The sequence below is a fragment of the Schistocerca nitens genome, chromosome 9 (assembly GCF_023898315.1).
Source record: "Schistocerca nitens isolate TAMUIC-IGC-003100 chromosome 9, iqSchNite1.1, whole genome shotgun sequence".
NCBI lineage: Eukaryota > Metazoa > Arthropoda > Insecta > Orthoptera > Acrididae > Schistocerca > Schistocerca nitens.
The window spans coordinates 92,896,594-92,918,373 of record NC_064622.1 but is presented as its reverse complement, the minus strand read 5'-3'; the positions used below and the strand labels follow the sequence as shown (position 1 = coordinate 92,918,373).

Sequence of the window (21,780 nt, the reverse complement as noted above, 5' to 3'; positions counted from 1 at the left end):
TGAATCACGACGCGCACGAAAGTTGGGTTTTTAGTTAAATCCTATGAGGACATATGTCAGTCTCATGTTGATCGCCGATACTTTCGTGAAACAGTTCCTACAATGCTTCTTCATGGTAGCCAATTGCTCGGTCAATAAATGGTAAAAGATCGTAGTGTAGTCTTGGATGATCATATCTACTGAGCAGAACAATCAAAACAGCATGAAGAAAATTTCTCTCTTGCTTACGAAAATGCAATCCAAAAATTTAGACAAATATTTGCACATCGGCTTAAACAAACTATACTCCAATCTTTAGCCTTGTCACATTTTTGCTACCGTGATGCAGCTCAACAAGTAATGAAAACTCTGACGACTGCTCGCAGCTATGAATACTTGCGTAAGTCGTATGTGTAACGTTCGGTATTCTGGCCACATCAGCCCTTCCTATTTACAGTGACGATGGACGCGACCGGATAAATGCCATGATTTTCACACGCCGTGTTTACTTCGTCGATTGGTATCCTCAAGTAGCAAATTCATATCTCTGTATCAAATACGTATTTTCATTCAATAACCGCAATACCACTTCAGATACGTCCTACCTCTTGTTTCTACGTTTTCATAATACTAAGTATTTCTTCATCTGCTTCTCCATGCATGAAAACTTTATGTATTATCAGCGACGTAGTTTCCATCTGGGTACATCCCAACTGTTGTTTCTCGCTCGTGCTTTGACTAGTCAACATATTTCCAAATTTTACGAGACGTATTCGGAAAGTAAGGTCCGATTAGGCGCGAAATGCAAACCACTGTGAAAATCCAATGGAACTTGGCCCAGATGCGTTGGGCAGTGTCTTTAGTATGCCTGTCGATAGCTTCACGTCGCTTTTTTCAGTTCAGATCGCAAAGTGATCGCGCAGAAATGCCCAAAACAACAGTGCCCCCCGCCAAGCCAGAAGATATGCAGCCCACATAAAATAAATGTCATGCATTTCTTTCTTCAAGACAATTTTATGCCGCATTCTGCACGGGCAATGAAGATGCTCCTGCAGCGTTTTCGATGGGAAGTGTTTGATCACCCACAATGCAACTCTTAATTGGCTGCCTCCATTGTTCATATGAAGGGCTTATTTCAATAGTGGTACAAGTCCATTTTTGTTCATTCTGAGATATATGTACTGGAATATTTCTGATATCTCAACTGCAGATTTTTCAGCGCTCATTTAACTTTAGAACTCTGTATTTCAGAATGAACAAGAATGGACTTGTACCACTATTGAAATAAGCCCTTCATATCTGATCACATGAACCGCTGGCTATGAAGACCACATTTTGGCACAAACAACGAAAGGCAGACCAGCGGAGAGAATTGGCGGAAAAGGCAGGCGGCTGCTTTCTTTGACGAGGATACTGGAAAGTTTGTACAACGACACGACAAATGTCTAGCCCGGAGCGGCTTAGAGAGGTAGCTGGAAGGTGCAGCTAAAAATAAAAAGTTTTTATTTTAGTTGCGGTTTCCATTTCTCGACCAAACGGACATTATTTCCAGAACAACCCTCGTATTTCTTTTGTATTGATGCAATATTTTTGTGTTGGATATCATTATTAAGCCTCTACAATAAAGTAAGCTTAAAGAGGAAGCTGCTTTACAGATTGTGAATGAGACGGACATTTCTTAAAGTCCTTATATTCGTTATAATTCTTATTTTTATTAATATTAATATTATAAGTCAGTACGCCTCGTATACTACGCATATTGTAACGTTTACTCATTTAGGACGTTTGGTTAGAGGTAAGAGAGACCCTGAACGCCCCAATTTTCTCGGGTGAAATAATTACATGTATAAATAGGCAATTAAAATAAAGCTGGTGGTTTGAATATCGTGTTATTTTAGAAGGATTGGTCCTGTTGTAACCTATGAACCTAATTACCCAAGGGTAACAGTGGGACCTATAGTTAAGCCTAAACTGCAAAACATGGTGCGAATTAGCTTTTTTCACGTAACAGATCGTTGTCAGAGGTAAAAGAACCAACAAAAGACTGAAAAATTCCTAGGACCTTACGCCGTCAAAATTCATCGTAGAATTGGATCACCTGTAGCAATGCTCATCTAAGATCTAGTACTGGTACATCGATGCAGATGGCTTCATTGATAACATGAATGTCTGCTCAAGACTGTGCAGGTTGAGAAACGTGAGGTTAGTTGTGCCTTTTCTGAAATGTAGCTACAGGAATCTTCTGTTGATCATTTCGTTCCTTACGTGTATTCGTGTATGGACCCAACTTGTGACAGCCACCAGTATCGCGGATAAGTATCCCTGCTGTAGAGAAACACGTTCCACTTCATCTCGTATGGCTATTCCTGCAGGACCTTCCTCAACATATTTGTTCTCCTGCATCGCCCTGTCAATACGCTTCAACTTAATTCCTTGTTCTTCGAGGAAGTACAGATTATTAACAAGCCATGCACCACTAACTTCAGAGTTTTACGACGAAGATGGTGTCATCCAAAAGTGAACTCTGTCTGGTGGCGTTTGTTGACATCAGTTGGTAAGCTGGCGGTGCCCATCAGATTCCCACTTCGACCCTCAGGCTCAGTGATGCCAGAAGCACGCCTGGTACTGATTATAACGTAAGGCTGCATCAGCGGTTGGTGCCCGCACACAGTGGTCGCTCGCTGGGTGCTACTAACATGCATTCTGACACAACTTGTTGTCGTGGAAACGCCCCAAGTATCAAATAATCACTTTGTAGAAAAGCTGAAGTGGCATCCTGGATTTCGGTAGCACCACTGATTCCCGAACGGGAGTAGTACTAACACGTCGGGGCCTGACGGATGGCGCAATCCTCAAGCAGCAGCTTGCGGCAATCTGTGATGGTGATGTGGTCATCCGGTAGACTCTTGCAATAGATGGCTAGCGTAAAACGTTTAACCATCTTTAAGGTCATATGCCCTTATCATGCTTGTTAACTGCTTGTAGATTGCTTCTAAAGAGTCGCATTATTTCCGTGTGCCTATTCAATCTTCACAACGTTATGTCAGCGAGCATCTTTAGTGCTACTGTTCCTCAAAACTATTAATGTTTACTAACAAACGATGAATACGGTCGGTACTTGCAGTTGTTAAATAACCCACACTAGTAGAAATAGACACTATGTGATCAAAAGTATCCAGACACCTGGCTGAAAATGACTTACAAATTCGTGGCACCCTCCAACGGTAATGGTGGAATTCAATGCGGTGTTGGCCCACCCTTAGCCTTGATGACACTTTCTACTATCACAGGCATACGTTCAATCAGGTGCTGGAGGGTTTCTTGGCGAATGGCAGCCCATTCTTCACGGAGTGCTGCGCTATCCAGACACCTGGCTGAAAATGACTTACAAATTCGTGGCACCCTCCATCGGTAATGCTGGAATTCAATGCGGTGTTGGCCCACCCTTAGCCTTGATGACACTTTCCACTATCACAGGCATACGTTCAATCAGGTGCTGGAGGGTTTCTTGGCGAATGGCAGCCCATTCTTCACGGAGTGCTGCGCTGAGGAGAGGTATCGATACCGGTCGGTGAGGCCTGGCACGAAGTCGGCGTTCCAAAACATCCCAAAGGTGTTCTGTAGGATTCAGGTCAAGACTCTGTGGAGGTAGGTCCATTACAGGGATGTTGTTGTCGTGCAACCAGTCCTCCACAGGACGTGCATTATGAACAGGTGCTCGATTGTGTTGAAAGATGCACAATCGCCATCCCCGAATTGCTCTTCAACAGTGGGAAGCAAGAAGGTTCTTGTAACATCAATGTAGACCAGTACTGTGACAGTGCCACGCAAAACAGCAAGGGTTGCAAACCCCCTCCTTGAGAAACACGACCACACCATAACACCACCGCCTCGGAATCCTACTGTTGGCCCTACACACGGTAGCAGATGACGTTCACCAGGCGTTAGCCATACCCACACCCTGCCATCGGATCGCCACATCGTCTACCGTGTACTGCATACAACGTTTTTCCACTGTTCAATTGTCCATTGTTTACGCTCCTTACACAAAGCGAGGTGTCATTTAGCATTTACCGGCGTGATGTGCGGCTTATGAGCAGCCGTTAGACCATGAAATCCATGTTTTCTCACCTCCCGCCTAATAGTCGTACGACTTGCAGTGGATCCTGATGCAGTTTGGAATTCCTGTGTGATGGTCTGGATAGATGTCTGCCTATTACACATTACGATCCTCTTCAAGTGTGGGCGGTCTCTAGCAGTCAACAGACGAAGTCGACCTGTACGCTTTTGTCCATTCACGTTTCCACTTCACTATCGCTTCAGAAACAGTGGACCTAGGGATGTTTAGGAGTGTGGAAATCTCGTGTACAGACGTATGACACAAGTGACACCCAATCACCTGACCACGTTCGAAGTCCATGAGTTCCGCGGAGCGCCCCATTCTGCTCTCTCACTCTATCTAATGACTACTGAGGTCGCTCATATGGAGTACCTGGCAGTAGGTGACTGCGCAATGCACCTAATATGAAAAAGTATGTTTTTGGGGGTGTCCGGATACTTTTGATTACTTAGTGTAAACTAAATTGCTATCAAGCTGAATAATTCAGGTTCACTGGGTGCTTCGTTATTGTAGACTAACCCATAGTGAAGAGATTCTTTAGTAAAAAGAAAAATAGATAATCTTGTAAGCAGTAGATGTCATTTCTACTCAAAAACCACATACATTTCAAAATTATCAGTTTTCAATTAGTATTTGGCAAAGTTAAGTATTAGAGAGACAAATTCCAGCACCAGGTACTGGATTCAGTCTGACGAAGTATGTGTGGCATTGCCGTTAAGCTGCTAAAATGTGGCAAGATATTGCAGTTATGAAATTATATACTTCGATTACTACGGCCATTAATACAGTGTTTTATACAGTTTCGATTAAGGGAGCCATTTTATTAGCGTTCAGCAGTTTCTGATGGCTACAGCCAGAATGCAGTGAAATTTCTGACAGTGAGTTTGAAGTGTTTAGTAAAATTAGTTATGTGAAGTAAAATGTAATACAGAGCATTAGTAACATGTTCTTACCATCATGCGTAAGAGGACACTTGAAGAGCGCTGCTCAAATTTTGCTTATGTAATTCAGTCACAGAACGTTAACACCTTTCGTGTTTATGTGTTGTTTAGTGACTGGTAAACAACAACTTACGAGGATAGTGAATGAATACAGACAGTGAGCGTAAAGTGCATTTTCTTTCAAATAATTTTGGGCGCTACAAAAGAAATAATGGTTAGCAGTATTTTTAGAGAGAACTTTAATACATTCCGTTAGCATCCACCAAAAGAAGTCAAATAATAGAAGGCGGAAAGAGCGTCTACCGGTGCACCGTTCGGTTACATGACACATCTTTTCATTTTATTCGGCGGAAAGCTATTGCAATGGCGTGTTCACAGAGGCGGAGTCTTCACAGCACTGAATAAACTCGTTTTCTGTTGCAGAGGCGAGGTGTACTCCGGGCACGACGTTCAAGAACCAGTGCAACACCTGCCGCTGCAGCGCCGACGGGCAGCAGGCGTTCTGCTCCAGGAAGGCTTGCCCTCCAGGTAGCGCCTGAAGAGCTGAGACGGCTGAAACGTTCATGCATACAGGTAAACACGAACACAATTACTGAGAATTTTGCTAGAACTTCAGAGCTTTGTTTATGTCGCGTTTATGCCTTTTTTATTTTTTTCCCATCATTCGGCTCAGAAAGGAATCATATTTTCTTTCTTCCATCTTTTTTTCATCTTTTCGCTTTTTCTTTCTTTCGCGTAGTAGCTCCTTTCTCCTTACAATACGTTTCTCACAGACACTCTTTCTTCCTACGGACTTAAACGTCACGAATGCCAAGCTTTTCATGAATATAGATGTATATTTCTTTCCTATCAAACAATGAATATAGTACTTTCAATTGATTAAGAAGCAACACTGGTAGAAATATAAATGAAATTATTATCTAACTGAATAATTCAGGTTCAGTAGGTGCGTTATTATTATACACTACCCCCGACGTGAAGCGATTCCTTAGCACAAATAAATGGGGAAACACGTTTGCCGTGTAAGCTACAATCCATTGGGCACACAATACGGTAACTTCTGGTTCGGACAGCCAGTAACCTGGAGAGTACCATTCGCGGTTATGACTTATGAAGCCCAATGAGACAATAGATGGATCATTATAGGAGTGTTGGGCATGATGTTGTGCTAGGAAGTGTTTATTCCTTATACAGGGTGGTCCATTGATCGCGATCGGGCCAAATATCTCACGAAATAAGCGTTAAACGAAAACACTACAAACAACGAAACTTTTCTAGCTTGAAGGGGGAAACCGGATGGCTATATGGTTGGCCCGCTAGATGGCGCTGCCTTAGGTCAAACGGATATCAAATGCGTTTTTTAAAAAAGGAACCCCCATTTTTTATTACATATCCGTGTAGTACGTAAAGAAATATGAATGTTTTAGTTGGACCACTTTTTTCGATTTGTGACAGATGGCGCTGTAATAGTCTCAAAGATATGGCTCACTATTTTAGAGGAACAGTTGCTAACACGAAGGTTTTTTAAATTAAAATACCGAAAATAGGTACGTTTTAACATTTTATTTCGGTTGTTCCAATGTGATACATGTACCTTTGTGAACTTATCATTTCTGAGAAGGCATGCTATTACAGCGTCATTACCTGTAAATGCCACATTAATGCAATAAATGCTCAAAATGATGTCCGTCAACCTCAATGCATTTGGCAATACATCTAACGATATTCCTCTCAACAGCGAGTAGTTCGCCTTCCGTGATGTTTGAACATGCATTGACAATGCGCTCACGCATGTTGTCAGGCGTTGTCGGTGGATCATGATAGCAAATATCGTTCAACTTTCCCCACAGAAAGAAATCCGGGGACATCAGATCCGGTGAACGTGCGGGCCATGGTATGGTGCTTCGACGACCAATCCACATGTCACGAAATATGCTATTCAATACTGCTTCAATCGCACGCGAGCTATGTGCCAGACATCCATCATGTTGGAAGTACATCGCCATTCTTTCATGCTGTGAAAAATCTTGTAGTAACATCGGTAGAACATTACGTAGGAAATCAGCATACATTGCATTGGACCATTTACATTGTCATCGACAAAATGGGGGCCAATTATCCTTCCTCCCGTAATGCCGCACCATACATTAACTCGCCAAGGTCGCTGATGTTCCACTTGTCGCAGCCATCGTGGATTTTCCGTTGCCCAATAGTGCATATTATGTCGGTTTACGTTACCGCTGTTGGTGAATGACGCTTCGTCGCTAAATAGAACGCGTGCAAAAAATCTGTCATCGTCCCGTAATTTCTCTTGTGCCTAGTGGCAGAACTGAACACGACGTTCAAAGTCGTCGCCATGCAATTCCTGGTGCAGAGATATATGGAACGGGTGCAATCGATGTTGATGTAGCATTCTCAACACCGACATGTTTGAGATTCCCGATTCTCGACCAATTTGTCTGCTACTGATGTGCGGATTAGCCGCGACAGCAGCTAAAATACCTACTTGAGCATCATCATTTGCGGCAGGTCGTGGTTGATGTTTCACATGTGGCTGAACACTTCCTGTTTCCTTAAATAACGTAACTATCCGGCGAACGGTCCGGACCAATGGTGATGTTGTCCAGGATACCGAGCAGCATACATAGAACACGCCCGTTGGGCATTTTGATCACAATAGCCATACATCAACACGATATCGACCTTTACCGCAATTGGTAAACGGTCCATTTTAACACAGGTAATGTGTCACGAAGCAAATACCGTCCGCACTGGCGGAATGTTACGTGATACCTCGTACTTATACGTTTGTGACTATTACAGCGCCATCTATCACAAAGCGAAAAAAGTGGTCCAACTAAAAAATTAATATTTCTTTACGTACTACAAGAATATGTAATAAAAATGGGGGATCCTATTTAAATGGCTCTGAGCACTACGGGACTCAACTGCTGTGGTCATTAGTCCCCTAGAACTTAGAACTACTTAAACCTAACTAACCTAAGGACATCACACACATCCATGCCCGAGGCAGGATTCGAACCTGCGACCGTAGCAGTCGCACGGTTGCGGACTGCACGCCTAGAACCGCGAGGTCACCGCGGCCGGCGGATCCTATTTAAAAAAAAAAAAACGCAGTTGATATCTGTTTGACCTATGGCAGCGCCATCTAGCGGGCCATCATAGCGCCATCTGGTTTCCCCCTTCAAGCAAAACAAGTTTTGTTCTTTGTAGTTTTTTCGTTTGATGCTTATTTCGTGAGATATTTGGCCCGGTCACGATCAATGGACCACCCTGTATATTGGCTGGGATGGGGAGAAACTAAGTTGGTATTACGATCGTTAGTAGGCTAGGAGGTTTACAGGGTTCGTAATTTGAGGTGACGATATAGCTGGTAGAATGGGTAATCATCATCTTCATAGGGTGTTGTAGCTGTTGGCAGGTTCCCGACACCAGTGCTGTCTCCATATGGTCCTGTCCCAGGCCAACTGCTTCGTGGCCTGGTATATTGCTCTCTCCACTTCTTACAACATTTTTGTTCTTATATTTCCTACTTCATGTACCTTACACGGCTGTGATTAGAAATCCCATTCATCACAGCGTTTGTTCTACCTAATTTGCTTTCCTTTTTTAAAGGATGCTTTGGGGGAATTCTTCGTTCTGCACCACTGCAATATTCTTCGCTTTATCCACATATTTTATTTTAACTATTCCCTACGAACATCGCATTTCGAATTCTTCAATTTTGCCTACTTCTGTCTTCCTCATTAGCTAACTTTTTCCGTAACTCTAACCCTATTTTCCTGAATACTAAGCGTATTGTAGGGTGGAAAGCTTCTTTTTAATTTTTGTGTTAGCAGAAGAGCCAACACCGTGTTACGAGTGGAGGCCGAAATGCACGTGTTTTATCTCACGCAGGCTGGCGTGAGGAGGGAAGAACTATACTGACGTGAGGTCTGGAACCTGACAAGGAAAGAGAATTCAGAATGCGGGCGTTATTAGTTTCATACTTAACTTTAATTCATTACTGATGAACGTCGCTCTTTGCGGTACATGATTCACAATATTATCTGTTCAGAATACATTCTTGAAGATAGTAATTATAGTAACTGAATATGGCGCCTTGCTAGGTCGTAGCAAATGACGTAGCTGAAGGCTATGCTAAACTGTCGTCTCTGCAAATGAGAGCGTATGTAGACAGTGAACCATCGCTAGCAAAGTCGGCTGTACAACAGGGGCGAGTGCTAGGGAGTCTCTCTAGACTAGACCTGCCGTGTGGCGGCGCTCGGTCTGCAATCACTGATAGTGGCGACACGCGCGTCCGACGTATACTAACGGACCGCGGCCGATTTAAAGGCTACCACCTAGCAAGTGTGGTGTCTGGCGCTGACACCGCATTTATTATAATTCTCTTGCATTCCTTCTTCAAGCATTGATAGTGTTCTTTGAAGAGATATTGTTTCAAACCCAAAAAGCAGCATGCCATCATCAAATCTGATGCAGCTGATCTTCCGCTCTCCTACGCTTGTTGCCTTCTTCTCTACTTCTACCGTCTTCGTTACCTACTCTTAGACATATATGGTAAATACAGTTCATGAAGGTAAACCCCGTCTGACTTTTCTCTTGATTTCAGACCGATCTGTCATACAATTTCTAGCCAGTGATTCCCTTCTGCCTTCTACATAAATCATTAATGGGTAGAAGTCAGAGACTATTTCCTGGGTTGGAAGGAAGGGTGCCTTTGAAGTGTCCTTCGGATATGAGGTGCTTCCTACGTGGCACTGTCTATTTAGGCGCTGTGTGCATTTAATCTCAGTAGCAACACCGCCAGTAGGTATCGGAGAACGCTTTCAAAGTCTGGAGTGCGACACCCTGGGTGTTTGGTGGGTTATCGTGCGGGAACGCTGTAGGCGTTGTCTTTACGTTGACAGTAAGTCGTGTGAAATATTCGACTACCTGATTAATAAAATTAATAACCGCTATTACTGTAATGGGAGTAAAGAGAGTTTGTCCACAACTCTGTAATAACGTTTTTCCCGAAGATATTGCAGTGGCCAAAATGATCGTCTCATAACACTCCATTAGGTGACCATGGATATGCACTGAATTGCTAAAGAAACTGGTATAGGAACGCTTATTCAAAGACAGAGACATGGAATCAGGCAGAATACACCGTTGCGGTCGGCAACCCTTACATAAGACAACATGTGTCTGGCGCAGTTGTTAGATCGGTTACCGCTGCTACAATGGAACGATATCGAGATTTAAGTGAGTTTGAACATAGTGGTACACGAACGATGGGACACAGCATCTCCGAGGTAACGACGAGGTGGGGATTTTCCCATTCGATCATTTCAAGAGTGTATCGTGAATATCAGGAGTCCGATAAAATATCAAATTTCCAACATCGCTGCGGCCGGAAATCCTGCAAGAACGGCACCAACGACGACTGAAGAGAATCGTTAAACGTGACAGAAGTGCAACCTTTCCGCAAATTGCTGGAGATTTCAATGCTGGGCCATCAACAAGTGTCGAGTGGTAACCATTCAACAAACCATCATCGATATGGGCTTTCGAAAACGAATGCCCACACGTGTACCCTTGATGACTGCACAGCACAAATCTGTACGCCTCTCCTGGGTCAGTCACCACCGACACTGGGCTGTTGATAACTGGGAGATTGTTGCCTGGTTGGACGAGCCTAGTTTCAAATCGTTTCGAGCGGATGGACATGTACGGGTATGCAGACAACCTCATGAATCCGTGGCCCCTGCGTGTCAGCAGGGGACTGTTCAAGCTGGTGGAGGCTCTGTAATGAGTGGGACGTGTTCGGTTATAGTGATATGGGACCCTCGATACGTCTAGATGCGACTGTGCAGGTGACACGTACGTAACTATCCCGTCTGATCACCTGCATCTATTCATGTCCATTACGCATTGCGACGGACTTGGGCGATTCCAGCAGGACAATGCGACATCCCAAATGTCCAGAAGTACTACAGAGTGGCTTCAGGAACACTTTTCCGAGTTTAAACGCTTTTGCTAGCCACCGAACTCCCCATACATGAACATTATTGAGCATATCTGTGATGTCTTGGAACGAGTTGCTTAGGAGAGATCCCCACCCTTCGTACTCTTACGGATATACGGACAACCTTGCAGGATTCATGGTGTCAGTTTCCTCCAGCACTACTTTGGACATTAATCGAGTCCATGCCACATCATGTTGAGGCACTTTCGCGTGCTCGCGGGAGCCCTACACGATATCAGGCAGGTGTACCAGTTTCTTTGGCTCTTCAGTGTACAATGCTCTGTCATACACGGTCCTGTCACACGAATGTGACCACCACCTATGTTCGGAGTCAACGTGAAATAACCACTCACAGAGGGCGCGTGGCAACATTGGCAGTGGAAGGTACATAAAACGTAACAAGAAGACGTGGAAAACTGTGCAGTCGTCGTCGTAATATGGAAACGGAGCGATTTATATGACGTCCAAAAGGACATGATCATTGGCTTTCGGGCCAGATTGGAAGAATTTCCGAAACGGGTACCTTTTAAAACTAATCGCATGCCGCCATGGTTAGAGTATACCGTGCAAGGCAAAATGGAGCTATCTGAAACCAGCTCGAAGGCAAATGTGTTGCATCACGGCCAATAGATGACAGGGATGAATAAAAGGGCAGCTGTTGAGCAACTAAACGCCCAGAATTAGCAAGGGGCTACCAACAGTGACTCCTGAACGACTGTTGAGCGAACGTTGCTGCATGTGGGCCTCCGCAGTAGGCGCCTGGTTCATACACCCATGCTGACAGCTGCTCATCGACGAGGAAGGCTTTAATTTGCACGCTGTACCAACACTGGAGGTCCACTGAGTGGGGACAGGTGGCATTTCCCGACGAATCTCGTTCCGTGCTCTATCGGACTGGAAGCAAACAACCAGCAACAATCGTGGGAAGGGGCCACGCCGGAAGAAGGAGCGTTGTGGTCAGGAGAATGTTTTCCTGGTATTCACTGGGTAATCTCGTCATTATATAATAATGTCGTGTGACGAGGGCCTCCCGCCGGGTAGACCGGTTTCTATTTCTTCGATTTGACGCCATTTCGGCGAGTTGCGCGTCAATGGGGATGAAATGATGAAGATTAGGACAACACAACACCCAGTCCCTGAGCGGAGAAAATCTCCGACCCAATCAGGAATCGAACCCGGGCCCTTAGGATTGGGAGTGTGTCGCGCTGACCACTGAGCTACCGGGGGCGAACTCTCGTCATTGTGGAAAGCACAGTGAATGAGGTATACATACACTACTGGCCATTAAAATTGCTACATCAAGAAGAAATGCAGATGATAAACGGGTATTCATTGGACAAATATGTTATACTAGAACTGACTTGTGATTACATTTTCACTCAATTTGGGTGCATAGATCCTGGGAAATCAGTACCCAGAACAACCACCTCTGGCCGTAATAACGGCCTTGATACGCCTGGGAATTGAGTCAAACAGAGCTTGGATGGCGTGTACAGGTACAGCTACCCATGCAGCTCCAACACGATACCACAGTTCATCAAGAGTGGCGTATTGTGACGAGCCAGTTGCTCGGCCACCATTGACCAGACGTTTTCAATTGGTGAGAGATCTGAAGAATGTGCTGGCCAGGGCAGTAGTCGAACATTTTCTGTATCCAGAAAGGCCCGTACAGGACCTGCAACATGCGGTCGTGCATTATCCTGCTGAAATGTAGGGTTTCGCAGGGATCGAATGAAGGGTACAAATGGTTCAAATGGCTCTGAGCACTATGGGACTCAACTTCTGAGGTCATTAGTCCCCTAGAACTTAGAACTAGTTAAACCTAACTAACCTAAGGACATCACAAACATCCATGCCCGAGGCAGGATTCGAACCTGCGACCGTAGCGGTCTTGCGGTTCCAGACTGCAGCGCCTTTAACCGCACGGCCACTTCGGCCGGCGAATGAAGGGTAGAGTCACGGGTCGTAACACATCTGAAATGTAACGTCCACTGTTCATAGTGCCGTCAATGCGAACAAGAGGTGACCGAGACGTGTAACCAATGGCACCCCATACCATCACGCCAGGTGATACACCATTATGGCGATGACGAATACACGCTTCCAATGTGCGTTGCCCGCGATGTCGCCAAACACGGATGCGACCATGATGATGCTGTAAACAGATCCTGGATTGATCCGAAAATATGACGTTTTGTCATTCGTGCACCCAGGTTCATCGTTGAGTACACCATCGCAGGCGCTCCTGTCTGTGATGCAGCGTCAAGGGTAGCCGCAGCCATGGTCTCCGAGCTGATAGTCCATGTTGCTGCAAACATCGTCGAACTGTTCGTTCAGATGGTTGTTGCCTTGCAAACGTCCCCATCTGTTGACTCAGGGATCGAGACGGGACTGCACGATCCGTTACAGCCATGCGGATAAGATGCCTGTCATCTCGACTACTAGTGATACGAGGCCGTTGGGATCCAGCACGGCGTCCCGTATTACCCTCCTGAACCCACCGATTCCATATTCTGATGACAGTCATTGGATCTCGGCCAACGCGAGCAGCAATGTCGCGATTCGATAAACCGCAATCGCGATAGGCTACATTCAGACCTTTATCAAAGTCGGAAACGTGATGGTACGCATTTCTCCTCCTTACACGAGGCATCACTACAATTTTTCACCAGGTAACAACCCAGGTCACTGCTGTTTGTGTGTGAGAAATCGGTTGGAAACTCTCCTCATATTAGCACGTTGTAGGTGTCGCCATGGGCGCGAACCTTGCGTGAATGCTCTGAAAAGCTAATCATTTGCATATCACAGCACGTTCTTCCTGTCGGTTAAATTTCGCGTTTGTAGCACGACATCTTCGTGATTTATGAATTTTAATGGCCAGTAGTGTATATCTATCATGCAGCTTATTTCTCGTCGGTTTGATGGCTCCTACCAGCAAGAAACTCAACGTGCCACACAGCTCGCACTGTATGTGCGTGGTTTGGAGAGCTCAAGGATCAGTCTTACCTACTCCTCCGGCCACCAAACTTTCCGGATTTAAATCCAGTCGAGAATCTGTGGACCACTTCGATAGGGTTGTTCACCCTTCGGTACTCGAGTCGGCATGGCTCCATATCCCTGTCACTGGCTTCCAGAACTTCACTGACTCCATTCCTGCAGGACTCGCAGCGGGCCGCCCTGTGAGAGAGGTGGTTATTCACGTTTCTGACAGGTGGTCACATTATCGTGACTGGGCAGTGTAGCAGACTTGAAGGGTTGCAAAAGCGGAGTACCACACTGAGGTTGAGTCTGAGATATTTACGTCGCGCTAAACTGGCTTCAGTCTTACTAGTCACCGTTCACTGGTCCAAGAAATCCGAAATTTCACAAAGATAATAAACAGGTTTTGTCAGATTCCTTTCTCTTGAGAGGTATATTGATATCTGAATTCTACGAAGACGGTGACTAAATTCTGTGGCGAACACAAGCACCTCAAAGGAAAAGCACAAACCGAAATCAGGAAGTAGTTATGAGAAACGGCGAAATCAGTTACCAGTAATCTTATAGGATACGAAATTACTAGGACTGGACAAAAAGTTGGAACCTCCGTGAGAAATGCATGCTTGAACATAATTAGAGACGCTAGCCAAATCTGCAGTTTTAGCTGTTGTATCTGACTGCGAACGGCACCTGTACGAAGTCTTCAATACGTTGTAAGTTTCAATCGTGGTCAGAACAGAGTTCTACGTGGTAGTGAGTACGTTATGTTGGAGATAAGTGAACTCGAACGTGGGAAAATTGTCGGTGTTCGTATACTCGATGCGTCTGTAACCAAGGTAGCTTTGTTTGCTGTTTACAGAGGCACCTTATGGAAGATTTACACTGCACACAGGGATCGCGGAGAAACATCATCTACCAAGTCGGACGAAATTGAGTTTTGATTGTTAGTGATAGACGGTCATTGAAGAGAACTGTGACGAAGACGACAGCAGCAAAGGTCACTGCAAGAACTCAATGTTGCACTCGCTAACCCTGTTAGTAGCAAAACACAACGAAGGGAGCTCTTGATGGAAATGTCCGTAACCAGAAAACTTCATGTCAGAACCTTAGAACCTGATCTGTGGAGCAATGGAAGCAATTCATCTGGTCTCACACCGTTAAAAATGTCTGGCCCAGTTTATGTCCAAAGCGTGAAACATGGCGGGGTTTCGGTGATAACTTGCGCAGCCATGTCGCGGTATTCAACGGGAACCATGGTTACTCTACAAGGTCGCATCACTTTAGAGGACTGTATGATGCTGTGTTCCAAGATGACAGTATCTCTGTTCACTCAGCTCACATCTTCCAGGGCTGTTTTTGTCAGCGCGTTGATGAAATGTCGCATCTGCCATGGCCAGGTAAGTCACCAGATTACAATAACAAAAAATGGTTCAAATGGCTCTGAGCACTATGGGACTCAACTGCGGAGGTCATTAGTCCCCTAGAACTTAGAACTAGTTAAACCTAACTAACATAAGGACATCACAAACATCCATGCCCCAGGCAGGATTCGAACCTGCGACCGTAGCGGTCCTGCAGTTCCAGACTGCAGCGCCTTTAACCGCACGGCCACTTTGGCCGGCGATTACAATAACACTGAGCCTTTCGGTCGATGTGGCCGAGCGGTTCTAGCCGATTCAGTCCAGAACCATTCAGTCCAGAACCGCGCTGCGGCCGGGGTGGCCGAGCTGTTCTAGGCGCTTCAGTCTGGAACAGCGCGACCACTACGGTCGCAGGTTCGAATCCTGCCTCGGGTGTGGATGTGTGTGATGTCCTTAGGTCAGTTAGGTTTAAGTAGTTCTAAGTTCTAGGGGACTGATGACCCCAGAAGTTAAGTCCCATAGTGTTCAGAGCCTTTTTTTGTTTCTGATCCACATAAACGATTTAGGAGACAATCTGAGTAGCAATCTTAGATTGATTGCAGATGCCATTGTCATTTACAGCCTTATACAGTCATGAGATGACCAAAACAAGTTGCAAAACGATTTAAACAAGAAATCTGTATGGTACGAAAAGTGGCGATCGACACTAAATAATGAAAAGTGTTAATTCAGCCACATGAGTACGAAAAGGAATCCGCTAAATTTCCGTTACACGCAGTAAATTCAGTTAAATACTTTGGGATTACAGTTACGAATAACTGAAACTGAAATTATCACACGCATAATGTTGTGCGTAAAGCAAATCAAAGACTACAATTTATTAGGAGAACACTGAGGAGATGCAACAGGTCTGCTGAATAGACTGCCAACACTACGCTTGCGCGTCTTCTTCTGGAGTGCTGCTGTGCGGTGTGGGATTCACAACAGGATCGACGGAGGACATCGAAAAAGTTCAAAGAAGGGAAGCTCGTTTTGGATTATAGCGAAACAGGGGAGGGAGCGCTACGGATATGATACATGAATTGGGATGGCAATCGTTACAATAAAGGCGTTTTTCGTCGCGGCAGGATCTCCTCATGAAATTTCGATCACCAGCTTTTTCCTCGGAGTGTAAAAATATTTTTTTACCACCCAGATACATCAGGGGGAATGATCACCGTAATAAATGAAGAGAAATCTGAGCTCGCACAGTAAAGTTTTCTCACAGCGTTTTTCGAGAGCGGTACGGTAGAGAGACAGCTTGAAGGTGGTTCGATGAAACCTCTGCTAGGCATTCAATTGTGAAATGGAGAGCAGTTATGTAGGCGTAGATGTTTTCAAGCTTTCCACACCGTTTAGCCGATACTACTCCGTCACGCAGCTCCTCAATTGGCTTCTCGAGCCTGAATGCATTTGGTACCAGTCCTCCCACCATGGAAAATTCCCTATCAGTACCGGTGATCGAACCCGGGTCCTCAGCATGGCAGCCATCTATGTTGACTCACAAGGGAAGGCCATGACGTTGGGATCACGGATTTACTTCAAGCTTTGTACACCTCTAGTTGTCCATTAAAACAACATAATGTGCAAGTACTAAAGTGCACTATTCTGGAAATTCCGAGGAAATCGTAAGAGAAGTTTTATGCGTCTCTTGTGTAATTAATGTACCTGTGCGGAGGCGCCGACCGAACGAAGTAAGTGTGGACAAGTGAGCCGGCACGGTAGCGCAGCGTGTTCGCTCAGAGAGCTGACTGGTCTTTACATTAAAAAAAAGCTCAGTGAAAGGATCAACAACTAAATTCAACGGATGTCATGTGACATCCGCTACGATCAAATACAACTAACAATAACGAACAAAATGGAAGAAAAAAAATTGGTTTGTGTTCCCGCTTTGCAAGAGGGTCGTGGACGAGGCGGCGGTTCGAATCGTCATGATGTTCAAAATCCGCAGTAGTCGAAGAACAGGAGGTTGTCTTCATTTTTGTAATACAAGTGTAAATTCTGTGATATTAAAAAAATTGCACCTACACTATTCGTTCGGTTACTTTGACGGCTACTGTGTTTGCAGCTGGAAGCGTCGAGGTGCAAAGTACACACATCAAAAAAAGTTTTCTATCATCCCGGTTCACAGAACTCCTGAAGATAGACGTTTGTTGTGGATATTGTATCACAGACACAGTCCCTTTGACTGTTCAGAGATGTCACTAAACCCGCACAGAGATGTAAACAACCGTGAGTGAGCAGCGCCTATTAGACGGAGGGGGTCGGACAGCCGATCAGTTCCAGACATACCTCCAGGAAAGATGTACACGGCTCATGTTATCTGTAGTTCAACCATACCTACACGGTCAATACCGCGGTTCGATCGCGTCTGTGTTTTTACTTCGTGCCAGGAAGGGCTCTCAACAAGGGAAGTGTCCAGGCGTCTCGGAGTGAACCAGATCCATGTTGTTTGGACATGGAGGAGATACAGAGAGACAGGAACTGTCAATGACATTCCTCGCTCAGGCCACCCAACGGGTTCAAATGGTGCAAATGGCTCTGAGCACTATGCGACCTAACTTCTGAGGTCATTAGTCGCCTAGAACTTAGAACTAATGAAACCTAAGGACATCACACACATCCATGCCCGAGGCAGGATTCGAACCTACGACCGTAGCGGTCGCTCGGCTCCAGACTGTAGAGCCTAGAACCGCACGGCCACTCTGGCCGGCGCCGCCCAGCGGCTACTTCTGCAATGGATGACGGCTAACTATGGGTTATGGCTAGGAGGAACCCTGACAGCAACGCCTCCATGTTGAATAATGCTTGTCGTGCTGCCACAGGGCGTCGTGTTACGACTCAAACTGTGCGCAATAGGCTGAATGATGGGACACTTGACTCCCGACGTCCATGGCGAGCTCCATCTTTACAACCATGACATCATGCAGCGCAGTACAGATGGGCCCAGCAACATGCCGAATGGACCGCTCAGGATTGGCATCACGTTCTCTTCATAGATGAGTGTCGCATATGCCTTCAACCAGACAATCGTCGGAGACGTGTTTCGAGGCAACCCGGTCAGGCTCAACGCCTTAGACACACCGTCCAGCGAGTGCAGCTAGTTGGAGGTTCCCTGATGTTTTGTTGTGGCATTGTATGTAGCCGACGTAAGCCGCTGGTGGTCATGGCAGACGCCGTAATGGCTTTACGATACGTGAATACCATCCTCCGACTGACAGTGCAACCATATCGACAGCATATTGGCAGGCATTCGCCTTCATGGACGACAATTCACGCCCCCATCGTGCACATCTTGTGAATGACTTCCTTCAGGTTAACGGCATCGCTCGACTAGAGTGGCCAGCATGTTCTGCAGACATGAACCCCATCGAACATGCCTGGGATAGATTGAAAAGGGCGGTTTATGGCCGACGTGACCCACCAACCACTCTGAGCGATCTAAGGCGAATCACCATTGAGTAGTGGGACAATCTGGACCAATAGTGCCTTGATGAACTTGTGGATAGTATATTGTTGTTGTTGTGGTGGTCTTCAGTCCTGAGACTGGTTTGATGCAGCTGTCCATGCTAATCTATCCTGTGCAAGCTTCTTCATCTCCCAGTACCTACTGCAACCTACATCCTTCTGAATCTGCTTAGTGTATTCATCTCTTGGTCTCCCTCTACGATTTTTACCCTCCACGCTGCCCTCCAATGTTAAATTTGTGATCCCTTGATGCCTCAAAACATGTCCTACCAACCGATCCCTTCTTCTAGTCAAGTTGTGCCACAAACTTCTCTTCTCCCCAATCCTATTCAATACCTCCTCATTAGTTACGTGATCTACCCACCTTATCTTCAGCATTCTTCTGTAGCACCACATTTCGAAAGCTTCTATTCTCTTCTTGTCCAAACTAGTTATCGTCCATGTTTCACTTCCATACATGGCTACACTCCATACAAATACTTTATACTCGACGTTAACAAATTTCTCTTCTTCAGAAACGATTTCCTTGCCATTGCCAGTCTACATTTTATATCCTCTCTACTTCGACCATCATCAGTTATTTTACTCCCTAAATAGCAAAACTCCTTTACTACTTTAAGTGTCTCATTTCCTAATCTAATTCCCTCAACATCACCCGATTTAATTTGACTACATTCCATTATCCTCGTTTTGGTTTAGTTGATGTTCATCTTATATCCTCCTTTCAAGACACTGTCCATTCCGTTCAACTGCTCTTCCAAGTCCTTTGCTGTCTCTGACAGAATTACAATGTCATCGGCGAACCTCAAAGTTTTTACTTCTTCTCCATGAATTTTAATACCTACTCCGAATTTTTCTTTTGTTTCCTTTACTGCTTGCTCAATATACATATTGAATAACATCGGGGAGAGGCTAGAACCCTGTCTCACTCCTTTCCCAACCACTGCTTCCCTTTCATGCCCCTCGACTCTTATAACTGCCATCTGGTTTCTGTACAAATTGTAAATAGCCTTTCGCTCCCTGTATTTTACCCCTGCCACCTTCAGAATTTGAAAGAGAGTATTCCAGTTAACATTGTCAAAAGCTTTCTCTAAGTCTACAAATGCTAGGAACGTAGGTTTGCCTTTTCTTAATCTTTCTTCTAAGATATGTCGTAAGGTTAGTATTGCCTCACGTGTTCCAACATTTCTACGGAATCCAAACTGATCTTCCCCGAGGTCCGCTTCTACCAGTTTTTCCATTCGTCTGTAAAGAATTCGCGGTAGTATTTTGCAGCTGTGACTTATTAAACTGATAGTTCGGTAATTTTCACATCTGTCAACACCTGCTTTCTTTGGGATTGGAATTATTATATTCTTCTTGAAGTCTGAGGGTATTTTGCCTGTCTCATACATCTTGCTCACCAGATGGTAGAGTTTTGTCATGACTGGCTCTCCCACGGCCATCAGTAGATCTAATGGAATGTTGTCTACTCCCGGGGCCTTGTTTCGACTCAGGTCTTTCAGTGCTCTGTCAAACTCTTCACGCAGTATCTTATCTCCCATTTCGTCTTCATCTACATCCTCTTCCATTTCCACAATATTGTCCTCAAGCACATCGCCCTTGTATAAACCCTCTATATACTCCTTCCACCTTTCTGCCTTCCCTTCTTTGCTTAGGACTGGGTTGCCATCTGAGTTCTTGATATTCATACAAGTGGCTCTCTTTTCTCCAAAGGTCTCTTTAATTTTCCTGTAGGCAGTATCTGTCTTACCCCTCGTGAGATAAACCTCTACATCCTTACATTTGTCCTTTAGCCATCCCTGCTTAGCCATTTTGCACTTCCTGTCGATCTCATTTTTGAGACGTTTGTATTCCCTTTTGCTTGCTTCATTTACTGCGTTTTTATATTTTCTCCTTTCATCATTTAAATTCAATATTTCTTGTGTTACCCAAGTATTTCTAATAGCCCTCGTCTTTTTACCTACTTGATCCTCTGCTGCCTTCACTACTTCATCCCTCAGAGCTACCCATTCTTCTTCTATTGTATTTCCTTCCCCCATTCCTGTCAGTTGTTCCCTTATGCTCTCCCTGAAACTCTCTACAACCTCTGGTTCTTTCAGTTTATCCAGGTCCCATCTCCTTAAATTCCCACCTTTTTGCAGTTTCTTCAGTTTCAATCTGCAGTTCATAACCAATAGATTGTGGTCAGAATCCACATCTGCCCCTGGAAATGTCTTACAATTTAAAACCTGGTTCCTAAATCTCTGTCTTACCATTATATAATCTTTCTGATACCTCTTAGTATCTCCAGGATTCTTCCAGGTATACAACCTTCTTTTATGATTCTTGAACCAGGTGTTAGCTATGATTAAGTCATGCTCTGTGCAAAATTCTACAAGGCGGCTTCCTCTTTCATTTCTTCACCCCAATCCATATTCACCTACTACGTTTCCTTCTCTCGCTTTTCCTACTGACGAATTCCAGTCACCCATGACTATTAAATTTTCGTCTCCCTTCACTACCTGAATAATTTCTTTTATCTCGTCATACATTTCATCTATTTCTTCATCATCTGCAGAGCTAGTTGGCATATAAACTTGTACTACTGTAGTAGGCATGGACTTTGTGTCTATCTTGGCCACAATAATGCGTTCACTATACTGTTTGTAGTAGCTAACGCGCACTCCTATTTTCTTATTCATTATTAAACCTACTCCTGCATTACTCCTATTTGATTTTGTATTTATAACCCTGTAATCACCTGACCAAAAGTCTTGTTCCGCCTGCCACCGAACTTCACTAATTCCCACTATATCTAACTTTAACCTATCCATTTCCCTTTTTAAATTTTCTAACCTACCTGCCCGATTAAGGGATCTG

At 44.8% G+C, this 21,780-nt stretch overlaps 1 protein-coding gene across 2 annotated transcripts in view; it reads left to right on the top strand.

Annotated features, from left to right (window-relative positions):
* The window catches only part of LOC126203460 (serine protease inhibitor I/II-like), a 50,776-nt gene that overhangs the window by 21,341 nt on the left and 7,655 nt on the right, over positions 1–21,780 (top strand). For both annotated transcript variants that reach the window (XM_049937776.1, XM_049937777.1), the window contains exon 3: positions 5,464–5,613. In XM_049937776.1, coding sequence (XP_049793733.1) covers positions 5,464–5,579 — 116 coding nt within the window. In that variant the 3' untranslated portion in view covers positions 5,580–5,613. The remainder of the gene's footprint in view (positions 1–5,463; positions 5,614–21,780) is intronic.